The sequence below is a fragment of the Artibeus jamaicensis genome, unplaced genomic scaffold (genome assembly GCF_021234435.1).
Source record: "Artibeus jamaicensis isolate MK-2021 breed Jamaican fruit bat unplaced genomic scaffold, CSHL_Jam_final contig_233, whole genome shotgun sequence".
Classification (NCBI taxonomy): domain Eukaryota; kingdom Metazoa; phylum Chordata; class Mammalia; order Chiroptera; family Phyllostomidae; genus Artibeus; species Artibeus jamaicensis.
This window is the reverse complement of record NW_026521486.1, coordinates 50,412,124-50,436,210: the sequence shown is the minus strand read 5'-3', so window position 1 is coordinate 50,436,210 and position 24,087 is coordinate 50,412,124. Positions and strand designations below refer to the sequence as shown.

The following is a 24,087-nucleotide window of genomic DNA, read 5'->3' as shown; positions in this document are numbered from 1 at the left end:
CCACACTCTTTAAAAACATTTAAAAATTCTGCATTCATCTTTCCCTTAATTAAAAGAAGAAAACTGTGTGGCATCTCTAGTCCCTGCTGCCCTCAAATCTCCTCAACTAGGAAAGGAGCTCCCTCATCCCGGACCCTGTCCGGGTCTCCTCAGTCCAATCCAGCTAGAAGTGAAGGCAAGTGCCAACGTAATGAGTTCCAGCAAGGGAGGAACCTGTGTATTCAACACCCTGAAAGTGGCACTGATTAATGAGCACTTACAACCACAAGAATGTAAGTGACCCATGTACCAGGGATCTAACTCTCTAACTATCTGTTGATGCCACAGGTTCTTCAAATCCAGTGGTGTGAGGAGACAGGGGGTGGAGGAACACAACCTCCTCTATACCTTGGGCAACTGAGAAGTAAAGAGCAAGAGATTTGGGGTCTTAGGTGGGATAGGGAAGCTCCTTTCAGAAAGTTACTTAGATTGGTGCAAACCAAGCAGTGAAAACACTCGGTAATTTGTATTCTCATTCTGAAGAAAAGGAGGTCTTAGGGTTGAGAGTAACATGCTGAGTCTAAAGATCGGCATGTGGATAAGTGTGGATTCTAATCTCAATGGCTCAAAACACCAGCCCAAAGCACGTCCGTAGACCATTATCTTTGGGTCCACAGCCATTCTATGTTCTCAGAGAAATTGGTCTTAGGCCCCATGCAGTCTTTCCCACTAGTTCCTATAAACCCTTCCCCAGCCAATCCCTCATCATATTCTCCCCTGGACCTCACCAGGGCGCCACTGCTGAGCAGAATCATGAAGATGATGAAGGTCTCAAACCAATTGTGCTCCACAATGAGGAAGCAGGTTTTCCGCAGGATCCACCAAGACTTGCCTAGCCCTTCTTCAATGTTGACCTGGCAGCACTTGAATCGCTGGACACAACCTGGCACCAGCGGGAGAGGCAGGTCAGACCGTGGGTGCACGCCCCACCCAGCCCTGCCCTCTCCTCCATCTCCCAGGCCCCACCAGGTGCTGCCCCAGCACACACAGCCCGGAGCACAGTAGGTGAACCGGAACGTCTGATTCAGACATTGAGAGGGTTGCAGGGCCAAGGCTATGCTGCAAGGCTACCAGAGCCGTCTGGGCTTGGGAGAATGTGCTGTAAAGAAGCAGTGAGGGAGGAGAAAAGGGTAGTCAGAAGCCAGACAGAGCCATGACACAAAAGGCCTTCCTAATGGAAGTTTCTGGACTGATGCCAAGAGAAAGTTGACAAAGAGAAGTTAGAGAACAGTTTGAACAGGGGAAAGAGCATCAAATGCCCTCAAAATGATGAGGTGGGGAGCAAAGTTCCTGAAGACAGCCCTGAGCCCCGTCATCTCGTCCAACCTCTGTCCCTAGCTGACACAGTCTGTAAGCAGTACAAGTGGCCCTCGTCCTCCCCTCACCTTCTGTGAAGCAAGCGTCTGGATCCAAGTATTCCTCAGGCTGTTCCACAGGGACTTCTTCTACTTCTGGTTTGATATCGATGGTGCTTCCTTCAGAGGAGCTAGTATCATCCAGTTTCTAGATATGCAAAGAAAAGAGAGGTCAAGAGACTCTGCATAGTGTGTCCATTTTACACTGACTACTCCACCTCTGGTATGGATGAAGCACTAGCTGTAATTCTTCTCTACAATTCTTACTGGAAATTCATATGGGCACACAATTGCCACAGGGCTTCAGTGGGATGTAACATTGAGGCCCACTCACAGATGGCAGAGACCCTAAACGAATGTGCCTATAGGCTGATCTCAGGGATACAGCTCAGACAGATTAATGGCAGAAAGTACCTGAGGGTTTACTCTGACCTAGATGATCTAGAAGCCATGGAGATAGATCCAGGAGCATCTAGGTCATCTAGGAAAGGCCTATAATAAATACAAGGGATAAGTTGGCTATTCCAGAATCTCTCTGCTAAGCCCATAGCTGAACCAATCTCTGAAGCTGACAGAGCTCTTTTTGTTCTCACACTGGATCGAGGTTGGTTTCTAGGCTGGAACCTTACATCTTTGCTGCCTTCAGGATCTGATTCACTGCTAACGTCCTCTGTGTTGACGTTCTCAAAATCGGACTCTCCTACAGCAATGGGCACCCGCACGGTTAAGTTGGGGTTGTTGATAAAGGACATGTGGTCCTCATCAATGATGTACTTCTCCACACTGCTGCCAATGCCACTGGTGGTGCCATTGCCATTCTTCTGGAAGTCGCCGTTCCGGTGGATGTCTGCACCAGTGTGGTTGGCAATGCAGTTGGCCTTCTTTTCGTATAGCTCATCCAGTGGTTTCACCTCATCAGCCTCACGCTGCTTGAAGTGGGCCTGCATGAAGGCACGCACTTTCACTTTGGTCCAAGCCACACCCTTCTTGATACGGATCACTGAGATCTGCAGGTTGTTCATTTCCCCATCGTCGTCTGTGGCTGCCAGATTGTCTGCACTGAAGGAGCTCAGGAGCAAGGCCAGAAACAGGTTCAGCACCTTAACAGTAGTGTTAGAAAGGAGGAGAGTGAACGTAGAATGGTACTAGGTAAGTTACCCATTAAACTAGGAAACCGGAAGCCTACAGACTTGAGTGACAAACTCAAAAATTTCTATTGTGTTTTGTTTGGCCCACATACTGTTTTAAATGCTCATGTTACTAGGTGAGCATTTTGTTTGATTTTTGGTTTTAATATAAGGCGTTTAGCACCTCTTTCCTTGGTTCTTTTATAGCTTTACATATACATATATTCCAAAATATGTTACCACATCTGTAATCAGAAAAAGCAAAGGCTGTATCCATTTTGAAAAAAAATCCCCCCAAATAAAACCACAAAGGTGGATATGGATTATTGGGGAACATTAAGGAATGCATAGATGACATGAGCTCACGAGCAGTAGATGGCTTAGAGTGCCCATGTTAGAAAAAAACTAGGCTTGGAGAACCATACTTTCATACAACAAGAATGTAGAACTGAAATATACAAGGTCTGTCCCGAAAAAGTCTAGCTATCATTAATATAATGAGACCAGTTTGCGTGATATCAATGTAACCTGACAGCCAAGGAGAGTGGACTGGATGCGCACGTGTGAACAATAACAATTTCACTGTACTAGTCAGTGGAGGCAGTAGACGCCATTGAGTGAATGTGTACACTGTGTGGCTGTTGCATTCAAAATGACTGAGAGAGTAGAGCAACAAATCTGCATCACATTAAGTGTTAAGCTTGAACATTCCTCTGTGGAAACTATTGGCATGACTCGGAAGACTTTCAGGGATGATGCAATGACTGTAGTGCAAATAGGTGTGGCATGAATGCTTCAAAGATGGTCGAGAATCTGTTGAAAGTGACCTACATTCTGGAAGGCTTGCAACAAGCAGAACACCTGAGAATGTTGAACCTGCAGAGACTACAATCAACAAAGATCAGCGACTGACAGTACAAGAAATAGCTGATCTGGATTCCAAAAACTACTGTGTCTGAGTTGTTGATGCAGGATCCTGACATAAAATGTGTCATGGCAAAATTCATTCCACAGCTTCTGCTGCCAGAGCAGAAGGAACATCTTGCTGCGTTTGCTAATGACTTAATTCAAACTGCTACCAATGAACCAGATCTCCTCAAGAAGGTCATAATCAAAGATGAATCGTGGGTCTACAGCTATGATCTGGAAATGAAGGCCCAGTCATCCCAATGGAAGTTGCCTGGTTCTCCACACCCGAAGAAGTCATGGCCAAGTTACAGCAAGATCAAGACCATGCTAATTAACTGTGTTTTTTGATTGGGAAGGTGTTATCCATCACGAGTATGTCCCTCCAGGCCAATTAATAAGGAGTACTACCTCAATGTTCTTCATCAGTTGAGAGATGCAATATGACAAAAACAGCTGCAGCTATGAGCAACTGGTGATTGGCAGCTTCATTGTGACAAGTGCCCACTCACGTGTCATGCCTTGTGCAGAGATATTTGGTGAAACATCAAATCACCCAGGTGACTCAGTTCCCCTACAGCCCAGATTTGGTGCCCTGTGACTTCTGGCTTTTCCCAAAACTAAAATCACCTTTGGAAGGGAAGAGATTTCAGATCGTTGATGAGATTCAAGAAAATATGATGGGGCAGCTGATAGTGATTTCAACAAAGGATTTTGCAGAGTGTTTTGAACAGTGGAAGAGAATGCTGGGAGAACTGTGTGAGGTCCCAAGGTGCCTACTTTGAGGGTGATTTAGGTGTCATTGTCCTATGTATGATGTTCCTTGTATCTTCAATAAACATCTTTTTCATAGTGTATGGCTAGATACTTTCTGGACAGACCTTGTATTTGATGCCATCTTACTTTAAAATTTAATTTTCTTTGTTTTCCTAACATTTATCAAAATAAAACAGACTTTAGTTACTTTCATGTTTTGTCGTACATCTAAGTGTTAAGCCATCAGATACAAGCTTTCTTTCATATTTTGTTTCCTATTTTATCACATTGGGCATTAATATTAATTTACTTTTATTAAGACTTTTTGAAAATTGGGAAAGGTGTTCAGTTTTTGATTTACACTTGGCTCTTACTATGTTAAACTTCTGAGAAAGAGTAAGGCATTTATATTAAGTGGAGATAATAGTATGCACAAAGTGGGAGAGATGGAAACAACAAACTCTGTTTTTTGGATTATCTGGGCCATTTGAAGAATTAGAAAAGAGTATGTTGGTAAAATGGGGTGAACTGTAGAGTTCTGTAGGCCAGGCTACGGGATCTGAATTTTAACTGGATCCACTATTGGTTTCTGAGTAAAGGAGTCACAGATGATTATGGAGATTTGAGAAAGCCATTCCTTAGAAACTAGGAGTTTGGAGACTGTTATTTGCATGAATTGATAAGGGTCTGGATTAGGCTACTGTAATCTCAAACCTTAGAATACACAAGAATCTTCCGGAGTGGGATGCTTGTTAGAAATAGATAGTTCCTTAGCCTCACCTGAGAGATTCTGAGTCAGTAGATCTGGTGTAGGACCTGGGACTTGGCCTTTTTAAATGAGTGAAACTTGGGTGATTGTGATGCCGCTTGTCTTCTAGAAATATTGGATGGGTTATAGAAATGGAAAGGAAGGGGCAGATCTTAGAAACACTATGTCTGTGTAACACAGACATGGAAGATAATAGAAGGACCAAGCAAACTGGGCCTCTAGGCCAAGGGTCAAAGGCCCAGTTCAAAGAACAAAAAGATCTCCAAGTTAGTACTAACCACCAAGTTGCCAATGACCATGACCATCATGAAGACAATGAGGCACATGGCTTGGCCTGCCACCTCCATGCAGTCCCACATGGTCTCGATCCACTCCCCGCACAACACTCGAAAGACAATGAGGAAGGAATGAAAAAAATCATTCATGTGCCAGCGAGGGAGGTCACAGTCCTGGTTGATCTTGCAGACACACTCTTTGTAGCTCTTCCCAAAGAGCTGCATCCCCACCACAGCAAAGATGAAGACAATAATGGCCAGCACCAGGGTCAGGTTGCCCAGGGCACCCACTGAATTTCCAATAATCTTAATCAGCATGTTCAGGGTGGGCCAAGACTTGGCCAATTTGAAGACTCGGAGCTAAGAGAAAACAAACAAACACCAAATGACACTCCATTTATTTTCTTACTACGTGGATAAAATAAAAACACATAAAATTAATAAGATCAGGTTAAATATATTGAGCATGCTTGGGAAATCCTCAGGACTTTCTAACAGTCTCAGACTAAAATGGGAGAAACTGAGGCACAAATAAAGGAAACATTAATTTCACAGTAAGTGACAGATTTAGGACTAGGAACCATGAACACGGCCTCTGGTCCCCATATTAGTTCCTGAGTCAGTCAACTTTTTCAAAGAGCCATATAAGAACATATCCTTTTCCTATTATTTTTTCCTCAACTTCTCAAGAGACATATCAAGGAAAATGTGATTTGTAGTGAACTAAAAGATCAATGTGGTAAGGACAGTGACAATAAATCATCTGTCTCCTTAAAAAAGCATCTAAAACTTCTAAAGCAATGGACAACGTGAAACTTGGTGATATGCTTGGAATAACTTGGAAGGAAAACACAGTTCCCAAGACAGGGCAGTTCTACATGTCAAACATCTTCTTGAAAGGGGACTATACAGAGTAGGGGAAAATTAGGTTCATACTAGTTCATATGGAAAATAATACAATAATTAATAAATAATAAATAATACAAGAATAAAGCATGTTTCATGTACTCCAACCGTAAATCCACTTTTGCCCCACCCTGCATTGATATTAATTCAGGTGGAACTCAGAGTATCTGTCAATCACGATATTTATATATTCTATAGTCATTCATATGAATAGATCACAAGATCTTGGCTAAGGCCCGAGAATGCAGAGACCCTGTGAATGGAATGATGATGATGAGATTATCATCAGACGTCCTAAGTTAACAACTAACAGATAACAGGTAACAGAAATTCTGGTAGAAGCAACAGTACTGATTTTTTTTTTCTTACTGAAAACTTTAGTCTCATCTAAGAGTTCAAGATTTACCAGCTGTTGCTCTGTGCGTATATCTGGGTCACTCATATTTTTCCCCTTTCTGACTGGCTTTTAATTTATTAAGAAAATTAGCACTAAGGTTTCTTTCTCTTAATCTTTCCTCTCACTTTCTGGATAATAAGAACTGTTCCTAAAAAGTCTACTATGAAAAAAAGTCCACTGTGGGCTGGATCCTAACCAAAAACAAATCAGCAGAGGTTCCAGAAACCTGGCAGATGTTGAATTTGTGACTTGGACTGAATGAGATCTCTCTTTTACAAATATTTTCACTCTGTTCCAATTCTCTTACTTAAATATACTGAATATCCTGATGAAAAAGCCTTAAATTCTTGCAATTGCAAGCGCTTAGGTATTCTCCCAACAGGAAGAGAAAAACCTATGCCAGTTCTGACGCTCTGTCTGAGTGGGGCATCCACTCGGCTTCCCAAGGGGCATAAGCAGCACATCACCTGTGCTCATGCCCATGGGAAGCTATTTGGAAGATACTGTTCACTATTCTTTCAGAGTCATTTTAGTAATCTACACATTAACTTCTCCAAATACATTAATTAAAAAAATCCTTCTTAGCTAATGATATGGAAACGAGGCCAATGTTCAACAACAAATTTGAACATAATATTTTAAAAGATTATTTTATTTTCATTTTCTGCAAGGATTTGCCAAAAGAGAAGAAATGAGGAGAGTCATTTTTGAACAAGGAGGAATTTCTGCCATTTCAGGGAGATGTTTGAATAAAGAAATAGGTTCACTAGCAAATTCAAATCAGACCTCAGAAAAGTCCCTTCAACTTTTAGATTAACCATTATTTTAGGAGAAACTTCCTAAAACTGATGTCTGTGATTGTCATTAAAAACTGACTTACATATTAGGTGTGTAGCAGAAAAGCTTTTAAGATCTTAGTAACTACGTCACTGAACAGCCACCTGGCATTGAATATAGTATTACCTAAGGACTTTAAAAATGTAATTTGCATAATTAACTTATGCAAAACTCTTTCTAGTAGTTGCAAGACAGGAAATATGAGAAGAAATTGGAGAAATATGGAATACCAATCGGAAAGATCGCAGCACCGAAAGCCCCTCCACATCTGCTAGACTCAGTTCCATTAAACTGAGGGAGACAATAAATCCGTCAAAAATGTTCCAACCTTCTTGGAAATAATAGTAGGGATCCATGGCTATGAGCTTCAGGAACATTTCTGCTGTGAAAATTCCAGTGAAAACCTGAAGAGGAGAATGCAGGGGTTAAGAAAAAGAAATAATAGAAGGAGAAGGCCTTTATCATCACCTCTGAACACAACATGTCCAAGAAGCCACAAGGGCCAGCCCGCGTTAAATCCCACATCTGAGGACACCAAACCCCGGATGTGCCCTGACCACTCCACCCGAGGCAGGAGAGTCTTATTCTCCTCTTGAATGACGTGCTCAGCCCCAGTGTTCCCATCTTTGTTGCCACAACCACCCAACTCACACTGTTAAGAGTGTAATTGAAAAGTCATTCTGAGCCATGGGAATTCTCAAGGGCCAGCAGTCATTTGAGTATGTATGCTTGGGATGTTTGCCTAAAAAAGAAATCACTTGTTGTGCTATAGTTTTATTAGAAAGATACAGCATTATTTCTGATTTGATATTATGTGTCTTATCAAACTTAAAACATATGCTGCAGGATTTCTCATTTTAAATCGTAAGGCAATAGAACATTGCTACGTGTACAAAATGCAGAAAAAACCATCTATAGTCTTACCACCTCGCATACAACTATCATTTATATATATTCCCCTTCTGCTTTTTTCCAATTGCATAGATATTTTGACAAAGTTCTAAAGTCATAGAATACCCAGTATTCATCATGACTTTATTCACATTGCTACATGGTCTTCCTGTCTCACTTTTACTGCCTGTATAAAAATAGTGAAAAGTACTTAGATTACAGATGCTGTTTGGAAATATACTGAATTGCTGTATAGAAATAACAAAACAGAAAGACTTGAAGGATAAAGATCCAAATGGACAGGCAGGCTACCACTTTTTGGTGTCCAATACTATTCTGTGGTTCCCTATTTTTCTAAATTGAAGATGCAGTATTCTAAAACCAAAAGAATATTCCCTGAAGATCCAATTAAGCAAAACCAAAGTTCATAGGGCAAGCTAAGTATCCACAGAAAAAACATCCCACTAAGTGAGGTCAGAGGAAGTAGGGGCAGCTAATCAATTCGTGACATACATTTTAACCCTTTGTGTAAACCCATCAAAGGCTTATCTACATAGAAATGTTAGCCTGCTTCGTGGGCTACACTAAGTAGAGGCTAAATTTGTGGTCCCTTTGGCTCCTGGTGAGCACACGAGAAGTGCTCAGTAATAAGCACTGGCTGATTGACTACTGAAAGGCCCTACTGCGGGAGCCCTGGCTGCTAAGTAAAAACCAACAATGGCACAGTTATGTGGTGCTGCTTTCCAATGGGATGAATGTCCCCCAGACGCCTGGCGGGACTGCCTTTGACAGAGGTCAGCAACCGTGTTGTTTCAACATATAGTGTGCTCCAATTATTTGGGGTTTTGGTGAAAATAGATCTATAACTATTGGTTGGATGAAATGACTTAAAAATAAACAGAGAAGAGTAGATTCATGGTTATCTCTATGATCTCACTCATTTGCACTGAGACATGCTTCCTGAAGAGGGGAAAAAAGAATTTTAACCAGTGTAGCAACAACTATATATAAATGTCACTCTTGTGAATGTCGGCAAATATTCACCTAGGAATTTACGTTCTAATGCAGCAGTGCTCAAAGCGAGTTGAGGACCCCTGGGTCCCTAAGACCCTGTCAGAGAGCCAGGGCCCTCCTTTTCCCAACTACGTATCTGTGCGAGGCCAGGTTTTCTCCCTGTGCTGCAGCCCAAACAGCCTATCACATGGGTTAGACACATAAGCAGATAAGAGAACTGAACTCTCTTCTATTAAAGCAGACATAAAAGAGATTTGCAAAGATGTCAAACAATGCTGTTTTTCTTTGTAGTTAGGAAATATAGTTTTGCCTCATGTTATTTATGTAATTATGTAATGGGTACATTATTGTAATTTTTAAAGACATACTTAATATTTTTTGTGGTTTTAATTTAAAATATGATATATATCAATAGATATAACTCTCATAAACAAAAGCTTTTTAGCTCTTTTTAGGAGTGTAAAGAGGTCCTAACACAAACAAAAGACTGAGAACTGCTATTCTAATAGAATGTTCTGAATTCGGATTTGGCATATTTTTCTAGTTTGGATAAGCCCTCAGGCACAGGTCTGAGAACCTGTATCTCCGGGTCACCCAGTAGGGCCTACAATGCCCTCAGATTGGGGCATTGCATTTGAGGGTCACGCTGGGGTTGGGGGAGGGTCAGGAGAAGTGGCACACTCCCTCTGCCATAACTGCACCTGTGAACAAACTTTAGGCTCACCTGGGAGTGACTAGGGTTTGCACACTCTTATCTGTTCTCAGAAGGGGGCTAATTAGCTCCTGTTCTGTAGTGCACTTCCCTCAAAGTTAATGACATTCAATTTGATGACAGCCTCATGTACCACAATGGAGACATGAAAAAAACAACACATGAGCAGGAAAAATAATAAATAGCTTCTTAATAACTCAATCACCAGGAGGCAGGGTGACCAATCCATCTCGGTTTGCCTGAGACTTTCCTAAACTGAAAGTCCTGCCTGCATCCTGGGTGTCCAGTCAGGAAGACCAACTTGTCCCGGTTTCCCTAAGAAGTCCCACTCTTGAAACAGAAGTTCTACAACCCAGGAGCCCCCTCAGAGCCATGCAAACTGGGATGGTTGGTTACCCAACAAGGAGGAGAAGCAACACCTGAAACACGATGTGATGAGGCTTTAAAAAGAGGTATGCACAAGGGGCTACGAGGACATGGATGAAAGAAAAATTAAAATACAAAAGGAATCCCTTTTGGTTGAAAATCTGGTTAAGCTATGGTTAAGCTGTAGTTACAAAATGATAACATTTATATGTATTTGGTAAAGTAGAAAAATAGCTTTCTATTTTTCCTTTTTTTTGCTGAGAATCTCAGAGATCAAACTTACATGGCACATCAAGCCTTTGCTCTCCCTTCCGTATCTCCAAACCCTCAAATGATTCAGCCCCAAACTCCCCCGATGGGCGTCCACATGCAGGGAAGCCCGGTGCCTGGTGCGGGAGCCCGAGCAGGGAATGTGTGCAGGGGAGCAGCCTGGTGTGGGCCGCCATGGCCAATGCAGGCCAAAGGGGGCATCCACTTCGGGGGTCAGTCCAGGACAAACTGGCAGACTCTGACTGGGATGCAGAGGGCATCTGTGCAGGACAGCCACCCGGCACAGGGTGTCAGAGTCTAGGCAGGATGAAGGGCTTCTGCTCAGGGGAAGCCTGGGGTGGGGTGAAGAGCGGGGAGGCCCACTGTGAAGCGTTCGAGTCCAAGTCGGGTAAGGGGAAGATGTGTGTGTGAGGTGGCCTGGCCTGGCCTGAGGCATCAGGGCCTGTGAGGGATAAGGAGGGGTTCACACAGAGGACACCAGTGTGGGAGCTGGACAGCCTGGCACAGGGAGTCAGAGCCCGGACAGTGTGGGGAGGGCACCCATGCTGTTAAAGGTAACCGTGGCTTTTCATCCTATCAGTTAACATATTAAAGACAGTGGCAACCAGGTTTCTATTTGTTGGACAAAGAGTCCAAGCACAGGAAGGAGAAAACTACGAGTCCCGTAGTGCTGGACTGGAATTGGAAGGGACAGCCCGAACTCCCGGTTTTCAGTTGGTACAGGTAGTCTGACACCGGCAGCTAGCCCTGTGGGGGAGGGCCTAGGCCTGCCTCTTGACCCTCCAGACCCTCACTTCTAAATATCACACCCCTTAAAGCAGGGATCCCTAAGAAAGGCAGATTCCAGGCCTGAGGCAGGAAAACCAGATTAGCCTGGAGTATCTTGTGATAGCAGAAACAAAGGAAGGTGCTGAGGACATGATGAAAGGATGCAGAAGCCAGCTTGAAGGGCTCCCACTGGCCACTGCTGGAATGGTTTATTAAACATCGAAGTAAATGACGGTAATGGAATATAAACCACTGGATAAAACTGAAAACCATGAGTACATGCTGATATTAGTAAATAAAGAAATGAATCAAAAGTTTAATGAAGAACAGGCAATTCAGATAGTTTTAAAGTACCTCCCTCACAATACTTACTAATTATAAATGGCAAAAGAGTCACTTTATAGGGGAGAAGCCTGACAGACACCTCCTTAGTCAAGTAACGGACAGCACCAGCAACGTGACGCATGGAGACTGTGAGCCCCCTGGTAGGTGCAGGGAGGAAGCAGCCTCGCTGGTGTGGTCTTCCTGCCAAACGCGTAGCTGGAGTCTCACGAGGAAGCAGCAGACAAACCCAAATGGGGGGAATTCTAAAAAATAACTGTGTAGTCTTCAAAAGTGTCAAGGTCATGAAAGTCAAAGGAAGACTGAGGAAGTCTCCCAGGCTGAAGAAGATGAAAGAGTCAGGAACTAAATGGAATATGTAACCCAAACTGAATGCTTTTGTTATAAGACATTACGGGTATTATTGGCAAAACTTGAGGGGTCCCAAGAATCAGATGGCTGTAATGTGTCCGTGTTAACTTCCTGACTGTGGCAGTTACATTGAGGTTATGAAGGAGAATGTGCTTGTTTATAAAAAACACACTAAATTAAACTATTCGGAGTGATAAGGCTGTGTCAGCAACTTACTCTCAGAGCAAGTTCTTTACACTATACTCAAAACTTCTTGGTACAATTGTTTAAAAAAAAACCACCTTATAAACCCACTGTTGTGTTCAACTGGTTGTAAAAAAGCAAGACAATCACAACTAAACAATACAAAAGTTGTATAAGTCACATAGCCTCCTCAGGCTTTGACTTCTTTTATAAAACCTGTGGGTTAGATCAAACGGTCTTAAAGACTTCTCATCTTCCCTCAGAAACACCTATCTGTACATCTACAAACACAGCTTGATCACCGTCCTGAGTGCGGAAAAGCCTCTCATTCCAACTATAAGAAAGGCTGTACTCACACGCTAGTCCATCTCACCTTTTTCCATTCGCTTTTTCTTAGGCTTCCGTTAAAGGCTCTACCTACATCTCCAAGCCTTTGGAAATTCTCCCACTGAGTTACACTAGTACTGCTCTTAAGATTTACAGAGTACTTTTCACTATTCCGAAAACTTTGGCATAGCTTCTCATTTTACCCTCCCAGCTACTGGAGGATGACATGGTGCTAGTCTCAGTTTATAGATCTAAAACATTTCTGAACAGGAATGAATGGCTTATTTAAGGTTAAACTACATCAAACAAGAACCCAAACCCAAATCTTCTGACTACTAATTCTGTGTTCTTTCTGCTCAACTTAATACTCAACTGGCATAAAAGCGTATCTTCTAACTCCCACAGGCACAGTTCTTCACTTCTTGCTCTTCACCCTCACATGCGATCCATCGGCCAGGCCAGGGTAACCTGAACCATGTGCTACTCTCCACGCCTGTTGCTAACTGTACATTTACTTTCCCCTTGAACCTCCCCCTCCCCCAGCCATGCTTTCTTATTTTAGAACTTGGTTTGGCTTGGCTGGCCCCATGGAATCCCTGGATATTAGCTGCCAACCTTCTCTACTCTCTACTTTCTTCGTTAATGGTTCTGAGCAAAGTCTTTTGAATGCTCACTACTCTAATTCAGGTGTGACCCTAAATCTCTGTAGATTTTTAATAAAGGAAAATATAATGTTATTTGCTGGCCTGGCCTCAGGGCAATTACACTGGTGGTAGGTAAAAGGGCCTTTCCAATCGGTTCTTGGAAATAGAGAACCGATTTCATTAAAAACAAGTAAAAGTAAAGACTGAGAAAAAAATGCTATAGGGAAAATACCACCACCACTACCAACAACAAAATCGATCAAGTCATATTTCTTATTACTTAACCCATGGCTAAACTAAAATAAAGCTTACATCTATGTGATATTGATATTGTTCATTGGCTCAAAATGCTGCTTGATGGCTAAGGCCCTGGGCCAGCCAGTCACACAGCAAGCCCACCTTCTGGCACCTTTCAGAGCCAGTGAGATTTCCTGGACAGCTATTTCAGCACTGTGGGTATTTCCTCAGACTGCGCACGAGAGCTCACATCACCGAAGTGAGCCGAGACATGGAGACTAGAAAGACCACAGAATCTTCCTGGATGTGTACCAGGGAACACAACAGGTAAAGGACTAGCCAGACAAAGGATCCCTTTTGGCACATGTGTTTCCAGAATCAGAACTCAAAATGATATTATAACACTTAATAGTGTTTTAGGGCTTGCGGGGTGTGTGTGTTTTGGCGGGGGGGGGGGGGGAGGTGTGAAGAAAGGGAAGGAGAGGAAGGGAGGGAAAGGGAGGTGAGGTGAGGAAGGCAGGAGAGGAGGGAGGGAGAGGGGAAAAAACAAACACCAGGCAGAGATTATGCTCTGGTCAAGTGGGAACAACTAGACTTCACGTGTCCCTGGTGGAACTCCTCAGGAACACTGAGGCTCAGATGACCAAGAGGATTCTTTCCAACCTATCAGAATTCAACCAACTCCTGATTTTCGAACTAAAGAAGTAAAACAGATAATCCCCAAATCACAACTACTTGATCTCAGAATATATTGTGTAATTTATTTTTTTAAAAGTGCCTACTTATCTTCCAATTAATACTATAAATGAAATACAGGACTTAAGCTAATACTGCAATAAATTTGGCAGAGCCCACTGCTGGGGGAACGTGGATGACAGCCCGGGAGTGGCCTGGAGGGAAACTGACCTGGAGTCGAAAACCTCCCCTAGACAGTGCCCATATGGATATTTAATAGGGCAGCACAGGGCAATTTGCAGTTACATTTAATGCACTTAAAGAGCTCCCCTATTTTGTGGTGGCTATTTCTGAAGGTGAAGAGGGACGTGATTTGCTGGACCAACGCAGGAATCAATGTGAGAAACAGAATGAAAATAAAAACCCAGAAGTCCCTGGCTCAGGCTGCGAAACCAGCCCACTGCACCATGCCTCCCATTCTGTCACCATGGTTGGTTTACTGCCAACAGCTCCTAAATGACGTCTTCTAAGTTCTGCAGAAAGAGGAAACAGCCAGGGATCACAACAGTGAGCAGAAGCGGCTGAGCCCACAGCATATGTGGAAGCATTTGTCTTCCAATTAACTAGTACTTTCTCTTCACCTTGACTCCTGCTTTCAGTAGCAGGAAAACATGTCCTACAGGCAAAACATGTTCCGGTCACAAAATCAGGAAACAGCGCTCTGTCTTACCAGATTTCCTACAGACAAGACATGCTCAAACTGTGGCGTCATAGGATGGTGCTCCATGGCCATAAACAGTGTATTCAGGACAATGCAGATGGTGATGGCCAAGTCCACAAAAGGGTCCATAACAATCAAGTTCACAATCTCTTTCACTTTTATCCAGTAGGGGTGGCACTCCCAGATGAGGAAAGTATTGGCAAATTTATACCAGCATGGAGGGCACTTTCTCTGGGACTCTTCCAGCTCTGTAGGGAGGAAAGAACAAAGGTGGTCCCTCAATCACAGTAAGAAAACAAAGGAGATGGTACAACACTTCATTGGGGCATTATCACTGCTATTAATGTGAGTACAAAGATGGCTTAAGTGTGGACTTTCCTTACTGTGTCCATGGGTATTCCTTCTCTCAAAGGGAGACAGGAGGCATGAACAGTACCAGACCACTCCCCCATCAATAATGAGCTCGTTATAAATAGAATTCAATCCATTCATTTTGGGAGCATGGCATAGTAGTTGGGAGCTTAGCCTCTGGAGTCTCATTCCCTGTTCAACTGTCTTCAACCCTCATAAGTTGTGTGATCTTGGGCAAGGTGCTGACTCCTCTATGCCTCAAGGGCCTCATCTGAAATGGCACTTACTTTAAGGTTATATAGAACTAAATCAGTCCTTAATCCTCATCCATTCACTAGAATTAAATGATTTGATGTTTCTAAAGCAGAGCTCACAGGTCCTGACACAAGGTAAGCCCTCAATAAATAGTATTATATTATACATTATATCATTTGATTATTATCAAAGTAGCAGTCAAAGGCACAGACTTTGAAGCCAGACATACCTTGATGCAAATACCAGCTGAGACACTTACTAACTGTGGGAACATGAACAAGCGGTTTCAATTTCTAAAGAGAATTAAATGAGCTAAAATAAAGTGCCTCAGAACACCCTGGCATATACTGAGTGCTGCAGAAATATTTACTATTGTTATTATCTTTACAGCAGAATCAGCACTGTCAACCAAGTCACCATGCAGGATACATCTTTTGTTTCCAAAAAGTCAATGAGTTTCCAATTCAAAATCCAGTTAGAAATGTAAGTCACATTCCTTTCCCCTTTTCTCCCTTCTTTTCTCTTTCTCATGGCTCCTCTCTTCATGGCTCCTTCTCTTACCCTTTCCCACTTTCAACCTTTTCATCTTTCTTTATCTTCTTCCCCTCTCCTTTCCTCAGTATCTTTCTTCTTTCTTCCTCTCCTTCTTTTGTCTTACCCTCTCTTTCTGTCTCTTTTAGAAGCTGTACCTGTTTTTTTTTTCCTAACAAGATTTTATGTAAGCACTAACAAGATAGATGAATTAGGAATTGCTCTAGTTGAGACAAGAGGAGCTTAGTGCCAGTCCAACTGACTTCTGCCTTTCCTGAGGTACTTCCCCAGAATCCTGGGACTCTGATAAACACAGACCAATAATCACTGGACTAGATAATCTCTAAGATCATTTACCAAGCAAAGATTAAAAAGGGTGATTAGACACTAAAGGCAGAGAGCCATTCAGCCGGCAGCTACACCCACCTAGGCACGAGGCCCCAGGTAACAAAGCTCTCCACCAACTGAGTATGAAATCTAATAGCTAGGATCATAAAAGTCCAAGGACCTTGACTTAGGAGAATGTTAAGAGGTGTAACCTTGCAAACCTGATAGCATGATAATCCTTATAGACAAGATATTGGGTTCTGAGGGGATGGCTGTAACGGCATCCCCCCCTCTCCCCAATTCTTCTTACAAAAACAAATTGTTCACAGAATAGAAGAGTTTCTCAACATTTCATCAAGAACAAGATGGAATCCTTCAATTAGTCTACTTCCCCTTTTTCCAACAGCTGGATGGTGCCCATGGTGATGGCTTTATTTTAGATGGGTGCTTTGGTTAGGTTTCTGATTGGCTCCCTGGTTGCTAAGAAAATAGTTGCCTTGGTTTTTCAGATTTGAGGGCCACAGTAAGCGCCACGTGGGAGTCTGCGTGGGAAAGGAAGTCTGTGAAGAAAATTTGCTTTGGCTTCTTCCTTATAGAACTCCCTCCGTTCCTAAGGTAAATTTAGTTTCCCCCCCAAAAAAGAAAATGAAAAGGTTCTCTTATTTCCATAAATTCTTGTAGTACATATTTGGAAATCTGGTTCTGTTCCTTTTTTATCTCCTTCCTGCTTCAAATGTCTGCTGCTCACCATCACAGCATGCACGTGGAGGCTGAAGGAGCTACTTACATTCACATTTCTGACAGCTGACATGATTGTGACGTTTTATAATGAACTAGGCTCTACATCTTGGCCAGAAAGCAAGGAGGGGCTTCTTTACCCTCTGGGGCACCAGGAAGATTCCTAGAGGGACACTAGATATCTCTTAACCACCTGTACTGAGAAGGGTAGATACTCAGGGCTTTCTTCATTCCACTAAATGTAAGGCAATGAAGAGTGTTAAAAGCTAGAATAGATCAATTAGGAGTAAGGAAGTGTATAAAGTAACTCACAACTCTGCAAACCTACTGGCCCCATGTGTCTGGAATGGCCCCATGTGCCTCTCACAGAGAGGGTGAGATGTTCAAAGGTTTACGGGGTTTCCCTTACTTGCGCTTGACATTTCCAGAGGGGATGCTATAGGTCTCAGCTTCTGGGGTACAGGGAATTGTTTTCAGAGAGGGCTTCACAATGCCACCAAGATGGTCACGTGAGAGACCACGAGGTTTTCAAAGGCAGGGGCTTCTCTCAATTCAATTCAATTCAACAACTTTTTAAGCACCTACAATTTGCCAGACACTGGGAAAACATTGCAAAACAAGAGTCTCCATCCTCACAGAATCTACAGCTGCACTGGAAAGGCAGATAGATACCAGAGAAGTAACTGTACTGATACCTGATGCTTGTCAGTTGAATAAGAGAGTAAGTAAGTAATTTCTGGCAGCAATAGCTATAGCCAATTACCTCTATAGGGGAGTTTTTAAAACTATTTACCCCAAGAATAAGTAATGCCAAGAACCATCACTACTCCCTCGCTGCTACTTCACCAACTCTCCCCTTCTCCCAGGGCTTCACCGCTTCGAGGTAGAGTGAAATTACATTACTCTCTGCCTACACCCCACCTCCAGGCCTCTGAAACATCCCCAAAGCTGATGGTTCTGCTCACTGAATTCTGCTGAGTTTTTTTAATGCTGGTGAGCATGTTTGCAACAGGATAGGGTGAGGCAGAGCAGGCAGGACTTTCCATTATGGAATTCTCCACTGTGGTAGGTAAGAGCCTGATTCTTTGGTTTTAAATAATAGTAATTTTAGTCTTTGGATGAAAATGTCGGAGTTTCCTAACTGAAGGTCTGGGAAGCAGTAACAATTATTCATTCAGTGCTGGCTTTTCATGCTGTAGCGATCATTAAATCTAGAGGGACCAGTGGTTAAATAGGAATAAATCTTTCTTAATGTCCTTTAATTCCCTCTCACATTACTCAGCACCAGCCATTCATTGTTCTTTGCTTACAGCAGTGGTCCCATCAGTTTAAACAAAGAGAGTCAAATACCAGGGGAGGGGATAGGAGGAATGTCTAAGCAGGAACAGGCAGGAAAGGTACAGGTGATGTGAACTTCGGGTCTTAGAAAAAGGAAAGAACTGGAATGACTTCCTTCTCAGGAACACAATGACAGTTGTCTCTCACTTGCTCTCTCCCCTGAGCTACACTTGCATCTATTTTTTACACGTGTGCTGGTGTGTGGAGGGTGGAGAATGAGGACAGCAGGACAGAAAGAGAAAGAAGAGGACAGGGAAAAGAGGAAAGAAAGGGACCAGAAAAACACAGTAATTCTCCAATGACTGAGCTCTAACTCAGTAGAATGATGAAAGTGTGAGGCCTCCAGAGGAAATCCCATGGCACCAACACTCCCCACCATTCCACATACAGCAAAATTCAGTTCAACGGACATTTCCTGAGCATTGACTCTTGCCAGACCCTGTATAGGTAGGTCACTGAGGTAATCACAAAATAATTGTTGCATTGCACCGGTTCTTATGTCTTTGCCAATAATAAAATACGGCTTTGGAGGATGTTAGTTTTCTTTTCTTTTTAAATATTTTATTTATTTATTTACTGGACTTCCAGCCAAGATGGAGGTGTAGGTAGATGCATGTTGCCTCCCTGCACAACGAAGAGAAGGACAACAACAAATTTAAAAACAAAAAATAACCAGAACTGCCAGAAAATTGAACTGTATGGAAGTCTGACAACTACGGAGTTAAAGAAGAAACATTCACCCAGACTTGTACGAGAGGGTAGAGATGTACGGCTGGGGCAAAGAGGACTTGTGGCAACATGGTGACTGGCAGACCGGGCAAGGCAGCAGCTGGCCGAGTGGGCAGTCCCACATTTGCAAGATAAACTGGGAGGAACAACTGAGGAGTGAGACAGACTGTGCAACCCAGGGTTCCAGCGTGGGGAAACGAAGCCTTAAAATCTCTGACTGAAAACACCTGTGGGTGTTGAGGCAGTGGGAGAAATTCCCAGCCTCACAGGAGTCCGTTGGAAAGACCCACGGGGTCCAAGAACATACACAAAACTACCCTCCCACCCGGGAGTCTGCACCAGAAGGGCCCAAGTTGCTTTGGGTAGTGGGGAAAGTGAGTGAAAGCCAGCTGAGAGCCTAGCAAGAGGCACTATTCCCTCTTGGGCCCCTCTCCCACATATAGCACTACAACATAGCAACCTAAGTTTCCCTGCCCTGGCTAATACCAAAGGTTCTGCCCCCTACTACATAAAAGATGTGTCAAGACAAAAAAATATGGCCTAAATAAAAGAACAGATCAAAGCTCCAGAAAAAATGCAAGTAAACAATGAAGAGACAGCCAACCTATCAGATGCAGGGTTCAAAATGCTGGTAATCAGGATGCTCAGAGAAATGGTTGAGTATGTTCTCAAAATAGAAGAACTGAAGGTTATGAAAAGTGAAATAAAGGAAAATGTACAGGGAACCAACAGTGACAGAAAGGAAACAAGGACACAAATCAATGACTTGGAGCAAAAAGAAGAAATAAACATTTAACCAGAACAGAATGAAGAAACGAGAATTAAAAAAAAAAAAACAAGGAGAGGCTTAGGAACCTCTGGCAAACTTCAAATATTCCAACATCTGAATCACAGGGGTGCCAGAAGGAGAAGAGGAAGAGCAAGAAATTGAAAACTTATTTGAAAAAATAATGAAGAAGAACTAGCCCAATCTGGCAAAGGAAATAGACTTCCAGAAAGTCAAGGAAACTCAGTGAGTCCCAAAGATGTTGAACCCAAGGAAGAACCTGAGTTCCTGATCCTGAGTTCAGGCACTGACAACAGCTTTCCTGCAGCCGTGCTGTGATTCAACAGTGCCTGCTCTTCGGGTGGCACAGAGTGCCGGAGGAAGAGGGGTTTCAGCTTACCCAGTCACACAGCAAATATATTTATGAATATGTGAGGGTGTTCAAAGAGTGGCAGAACTAGGTGCAATCAAAATGCACAGTGCATTTGTCCTTATGGGAAACCCAAAAGCATTGCAAGTAGCTAAAAAGGAAAAGAAGAAGGTATGTTTTGGGGTAGAGGGTGTGAGAGGGATTCCATCATCCTATATCCTCACAGTTCTTCACTCCACACTCCTTTATGCTGCACGTCATCTCACGAGCTCCTCATGATGACGATGACAAAAGCTTCTTCAGCTGCTCTAGCTCACACTCATGTCATCCCTTCATGTTTATTTCCTACCTGTGTACAATGCTGGCAATGGCTTTGAAATTTGGATCCTCTGTGTGCAGATGTGGGATGCTGGTTTCTATAATCAGTATACTATTCCTAAAGCTTAGAGACAACTTTTACAAAACTCAGACCAAGGATTATATTTATCATGCACACGACATACTTGTATCTCAGCAGTTCAGACTGACCACAGGACACATACCTTCTACTAATGTATTTGTAACAACACTCAGGATACTGTTTATCCTGTCCTTCCGCCCATAGGAGGCCAGCTGGTCCATGGAAACTAAGAGAGATCCAGGACCTTTCTTCTTAATTTCCACTTCAGTTGTAGCCTGGGGGAAAAAAAAGTAAATGGGGTGAGTAAAGTCTTATGAACATTAAGGCTGAGCCTTACCATATTGACAGCCAAAACTGAGCAAGAATATATGCTCTTCCTTCAACTTTTTACCTTGATCCTATAAGCCTACTGACCTCAAGAAGTAGCGTGCAACAAGTTGGCCATGGGCCATCCTTATAGTTGTACAGATGACAAGACCAAGTCGCTTCAGTTTGTCCAATCTACAGTGCACCCAAGAGTCTGGCTGGGACCCAAATACCTCATCTGCTTAATTCCAAACATAAGATTAGAAAGACCAGCTCCCCTGGGGCAATGCCATCACAGGGAAACCCTGAATTTTCCTGTCCTAGTCTCAGAGCTACAGCATTTGACTAGAATTGGACCACATGATAAAATAAGTCAAATCCACCTCTGTTTGAAAATTCATTAAGGGCCAAGCCCCCGGTCACAGTGAGTGTTAATAAACACTGTTTGCTCCATGTGCAGGAACACTGTCACTCTGCCAAGCTGCTGCTTCCAGATGCCACACCTGGGCCTAACTAATCGTGATCAAGTTCTACCCCAAATCTCCTCCAAGCCACTGTAAAGAGTCTGGTAAGTTTTAGCTGTCTTAATTAAATATACTGCATCATATATGTTTATCTTATTTTTTTTTAATTTTATTTTGTGAGTTAAGCTGCAACATTCAAATTTCCAACCAAAGAAAAACAGCAGAAAATACCATGAGATTTTTATACAACATATTTTTTACATGCTCCACAGTGGGCAATACTAGTATGTTAGATTACAGCAGAGGGTTTCTTAATGTCCCTTGCTTGTGTTTTCTGTGCCAACCTAATTATTCGATAGCAGATGGGGTTTAATGCGATGGCTCAAAACCTAGCTTTCTAGTAACCATGCTGTCCACTTTAACTTGTTACCCGTGGAAAGTTGGCTGACCCTTCCGTGGTGAAGATAAGAGGCAGAGACTGTCCCCACCACTCCTGTTTGTATGAAGCTAGAGTGGTACCCATCTGACCCATACCAGAATGATCCTACCAATTTTAAAAAGAAAATAATTATCTCTGGAGAGCTACATCAGAAAGCCTTTATGTTCTTATATATGTTTAGATTTTAAGAACCGTACAATGAAAGTTCTGGCAGATTATAATTTATCTCATCACAATATTTCATCAAACTTTCACTGATTCAGCCACTTATGTGTCTCACCTGCGGGTTGGTTTGTTTGGCAGAGCTACAGAAGAAGTGGAAAGGACAAAGCACCTCTACCTTGGTCAGTCCTGACTGCACTGCTATCCAAACACCTGAATATGTAAGAATGACTTATTAACCATGACCTCAGGCCACAGAAGGTATATTTCTTTGAGAAACCACTTTTGGTTATAATTCCCAGTCTGATATTCATGACATTTAATAAATCAGATAAACTGCTACATTTAAAAAATGATGATCACCTAAAAATGAACACAGAAAGGCCCCATTCAAGGGACACTCATATTTTTATATGTAAAATGAAAGTAAACAGTAACAGGGGTATGTGGAGATAATTTCTATAAAATTAAGTTTTGTTCCATAATAAGATGTGTTATAGAATATATCTTAAGTTTCAAAACAGAAATGAATGAAAGAAGATACCAAAAAAAAAAAAAGAAAGAAAATTTCAAAGCCCATACTTAGGAACTTTTAGAAGGTAAGAAGAGAAATTCATTGTTATCTTTTCATACAGGAAGACATTTACCATAGACCCAAATAACTGGTTCCATTAAAAAGATATCCAAAACAGATGCCTGTATACCTGTAAATTAAAGAACAGACTTCTAAAAACCCATGGGTCATAGATGAAATCACAAAAGAAATTAGAAAATACTCTGATGATAATGAAAACACAATACATTAAGATTTATGGGATGCAGCTAAAGGAATGGTCAGAAAAAATTTTACAACTTAAAATGCTTATATTAGAAAATAAAGAAGATATAATCAATATAATGAATGCTCTAAGCTTCAACCTTAAGAAAAAAAAACGATCAAGTTAAATCCTAGGTAAGCAGATGAAAAGAAATAATTAAAATAGAAGTAGAGATTAATTAATTAATAAATGGACAAACAATATACAATCAAACCAGTCAAATGTTGTTTTTAAAAAAGTTAATAAAATTGATAATTCCCCTAGTAAGATTGATCAAGGAGAAACAAGAAAATACAAATTATAATTTTTCAGGAATAAAAAAGGGGACATTACTATAAGTCTTACAGACATATTTAGGAGAAGAAGAATATATTATGAACAACTTTATGTCATTTCATCTTGGATGAAAGGGAAAAACTTACTGGAACATGGCTTATCAAAACTGATAGAAAAAGAAACAAAACTAAAAGAGGTCATATTCAAGAAATCATCCTAAAAAAGCCTTACTTCAGAGAGAACTCTAGGCTCAGATGGCTTCACATGTGAACACTATCAAACATTTGTGGAAGAAATAAAACCAATTTTACACAAATTCTTTCAGAAAACAGAGGATAAGGGAATACTTCTCAACTTGTTTTATAAGGCTAATCCTGCTACTAAGCCTGACAAAGACATTACAAGAAAATAAAATTAGAGGCCAATATCTGTCATGAACAGAGACGTGAAATTCTTATCGAATATGAGCAAATAGAATCCAACAGTATATACAAAGGATAATAGAGTATGACCAACAGGGTTTACTCGAGGAAAGTAAGGATAGTTTAATATCATAAAACAAGTCAATGTTCTTCATCACACTAAGAGATCAAAGGAGAAAAACCACATGATTCTATCACTGATGAAAAAAAAACATTTAACAAAACGACATTTCTACATAATAAAATTTCTCAAAATGTTGCAGCTTTGATCTGATAAAGAGTATCTATGAAATCGACAGCCTACATTAGATTTCTTGATGAAACACTAAATCTTCTTCCACTAATACTGGAAATAAGAAAGGATGTCTGCTTTCATCAATTCTATTCAATTTTGTATCTGAAGTCCTAGCTAGGGCAATAAAGCAAGAAAAATTTTAAAAAGTCATAAAGAATGAGGTTGCTGCTATTCACAGAAAATATTATTGTACATGTAGGAAACCCCATGAAATACATATTTTTTAAAACCC

At 41.8% G+C, this 24,087-nt stretch overlaps 1 protein-coding gene across 8 annotated transcripts in view; it reads right to left on the bottom strand.

The window, feature by feature from the left end:
- SCN8A (sodium voltage-gated channel alpha subunit 8) overlaps nt 1-24,087 on the bottom strand; it is a 201,257-nt gene that overhangs the window by 31,797 nt on the left and 145,373 nt on the right. For all 8 annotated transcript variants that reach the window (XM_053661634.1, XM_053661638.1, XM_053661633.1 and 5 more), the window contains 7 exons: nt 20,816-20,948; nt 14,878-15,116; nt 7,598-7,771; nt 5,231-5,587; nt 2,024-2,494; nt 1,425-1,542; nt 768-922 (listed from right to left, as the gene is read on the bottom strand). In XM_053661634.1, the coding sequence (XP_053517609.1) occupies nt 768-922; nt 1,425-1,542; nt 2,024-2,494; nt 5,231-5,587; nt 7,598-7,771; nt 14,878-15,116; nt 20,816-20,948 (1,647 nt within the window). The remainder of the gene's footprint in view (nt 1-767; nt 923-1,424; nt 1,543-2,023; nt 2,495-5,230; nt 5,588-7,597; nt 7,772-14,877; nt 15,117-20,815; nt 20,949-24,087) is intronic.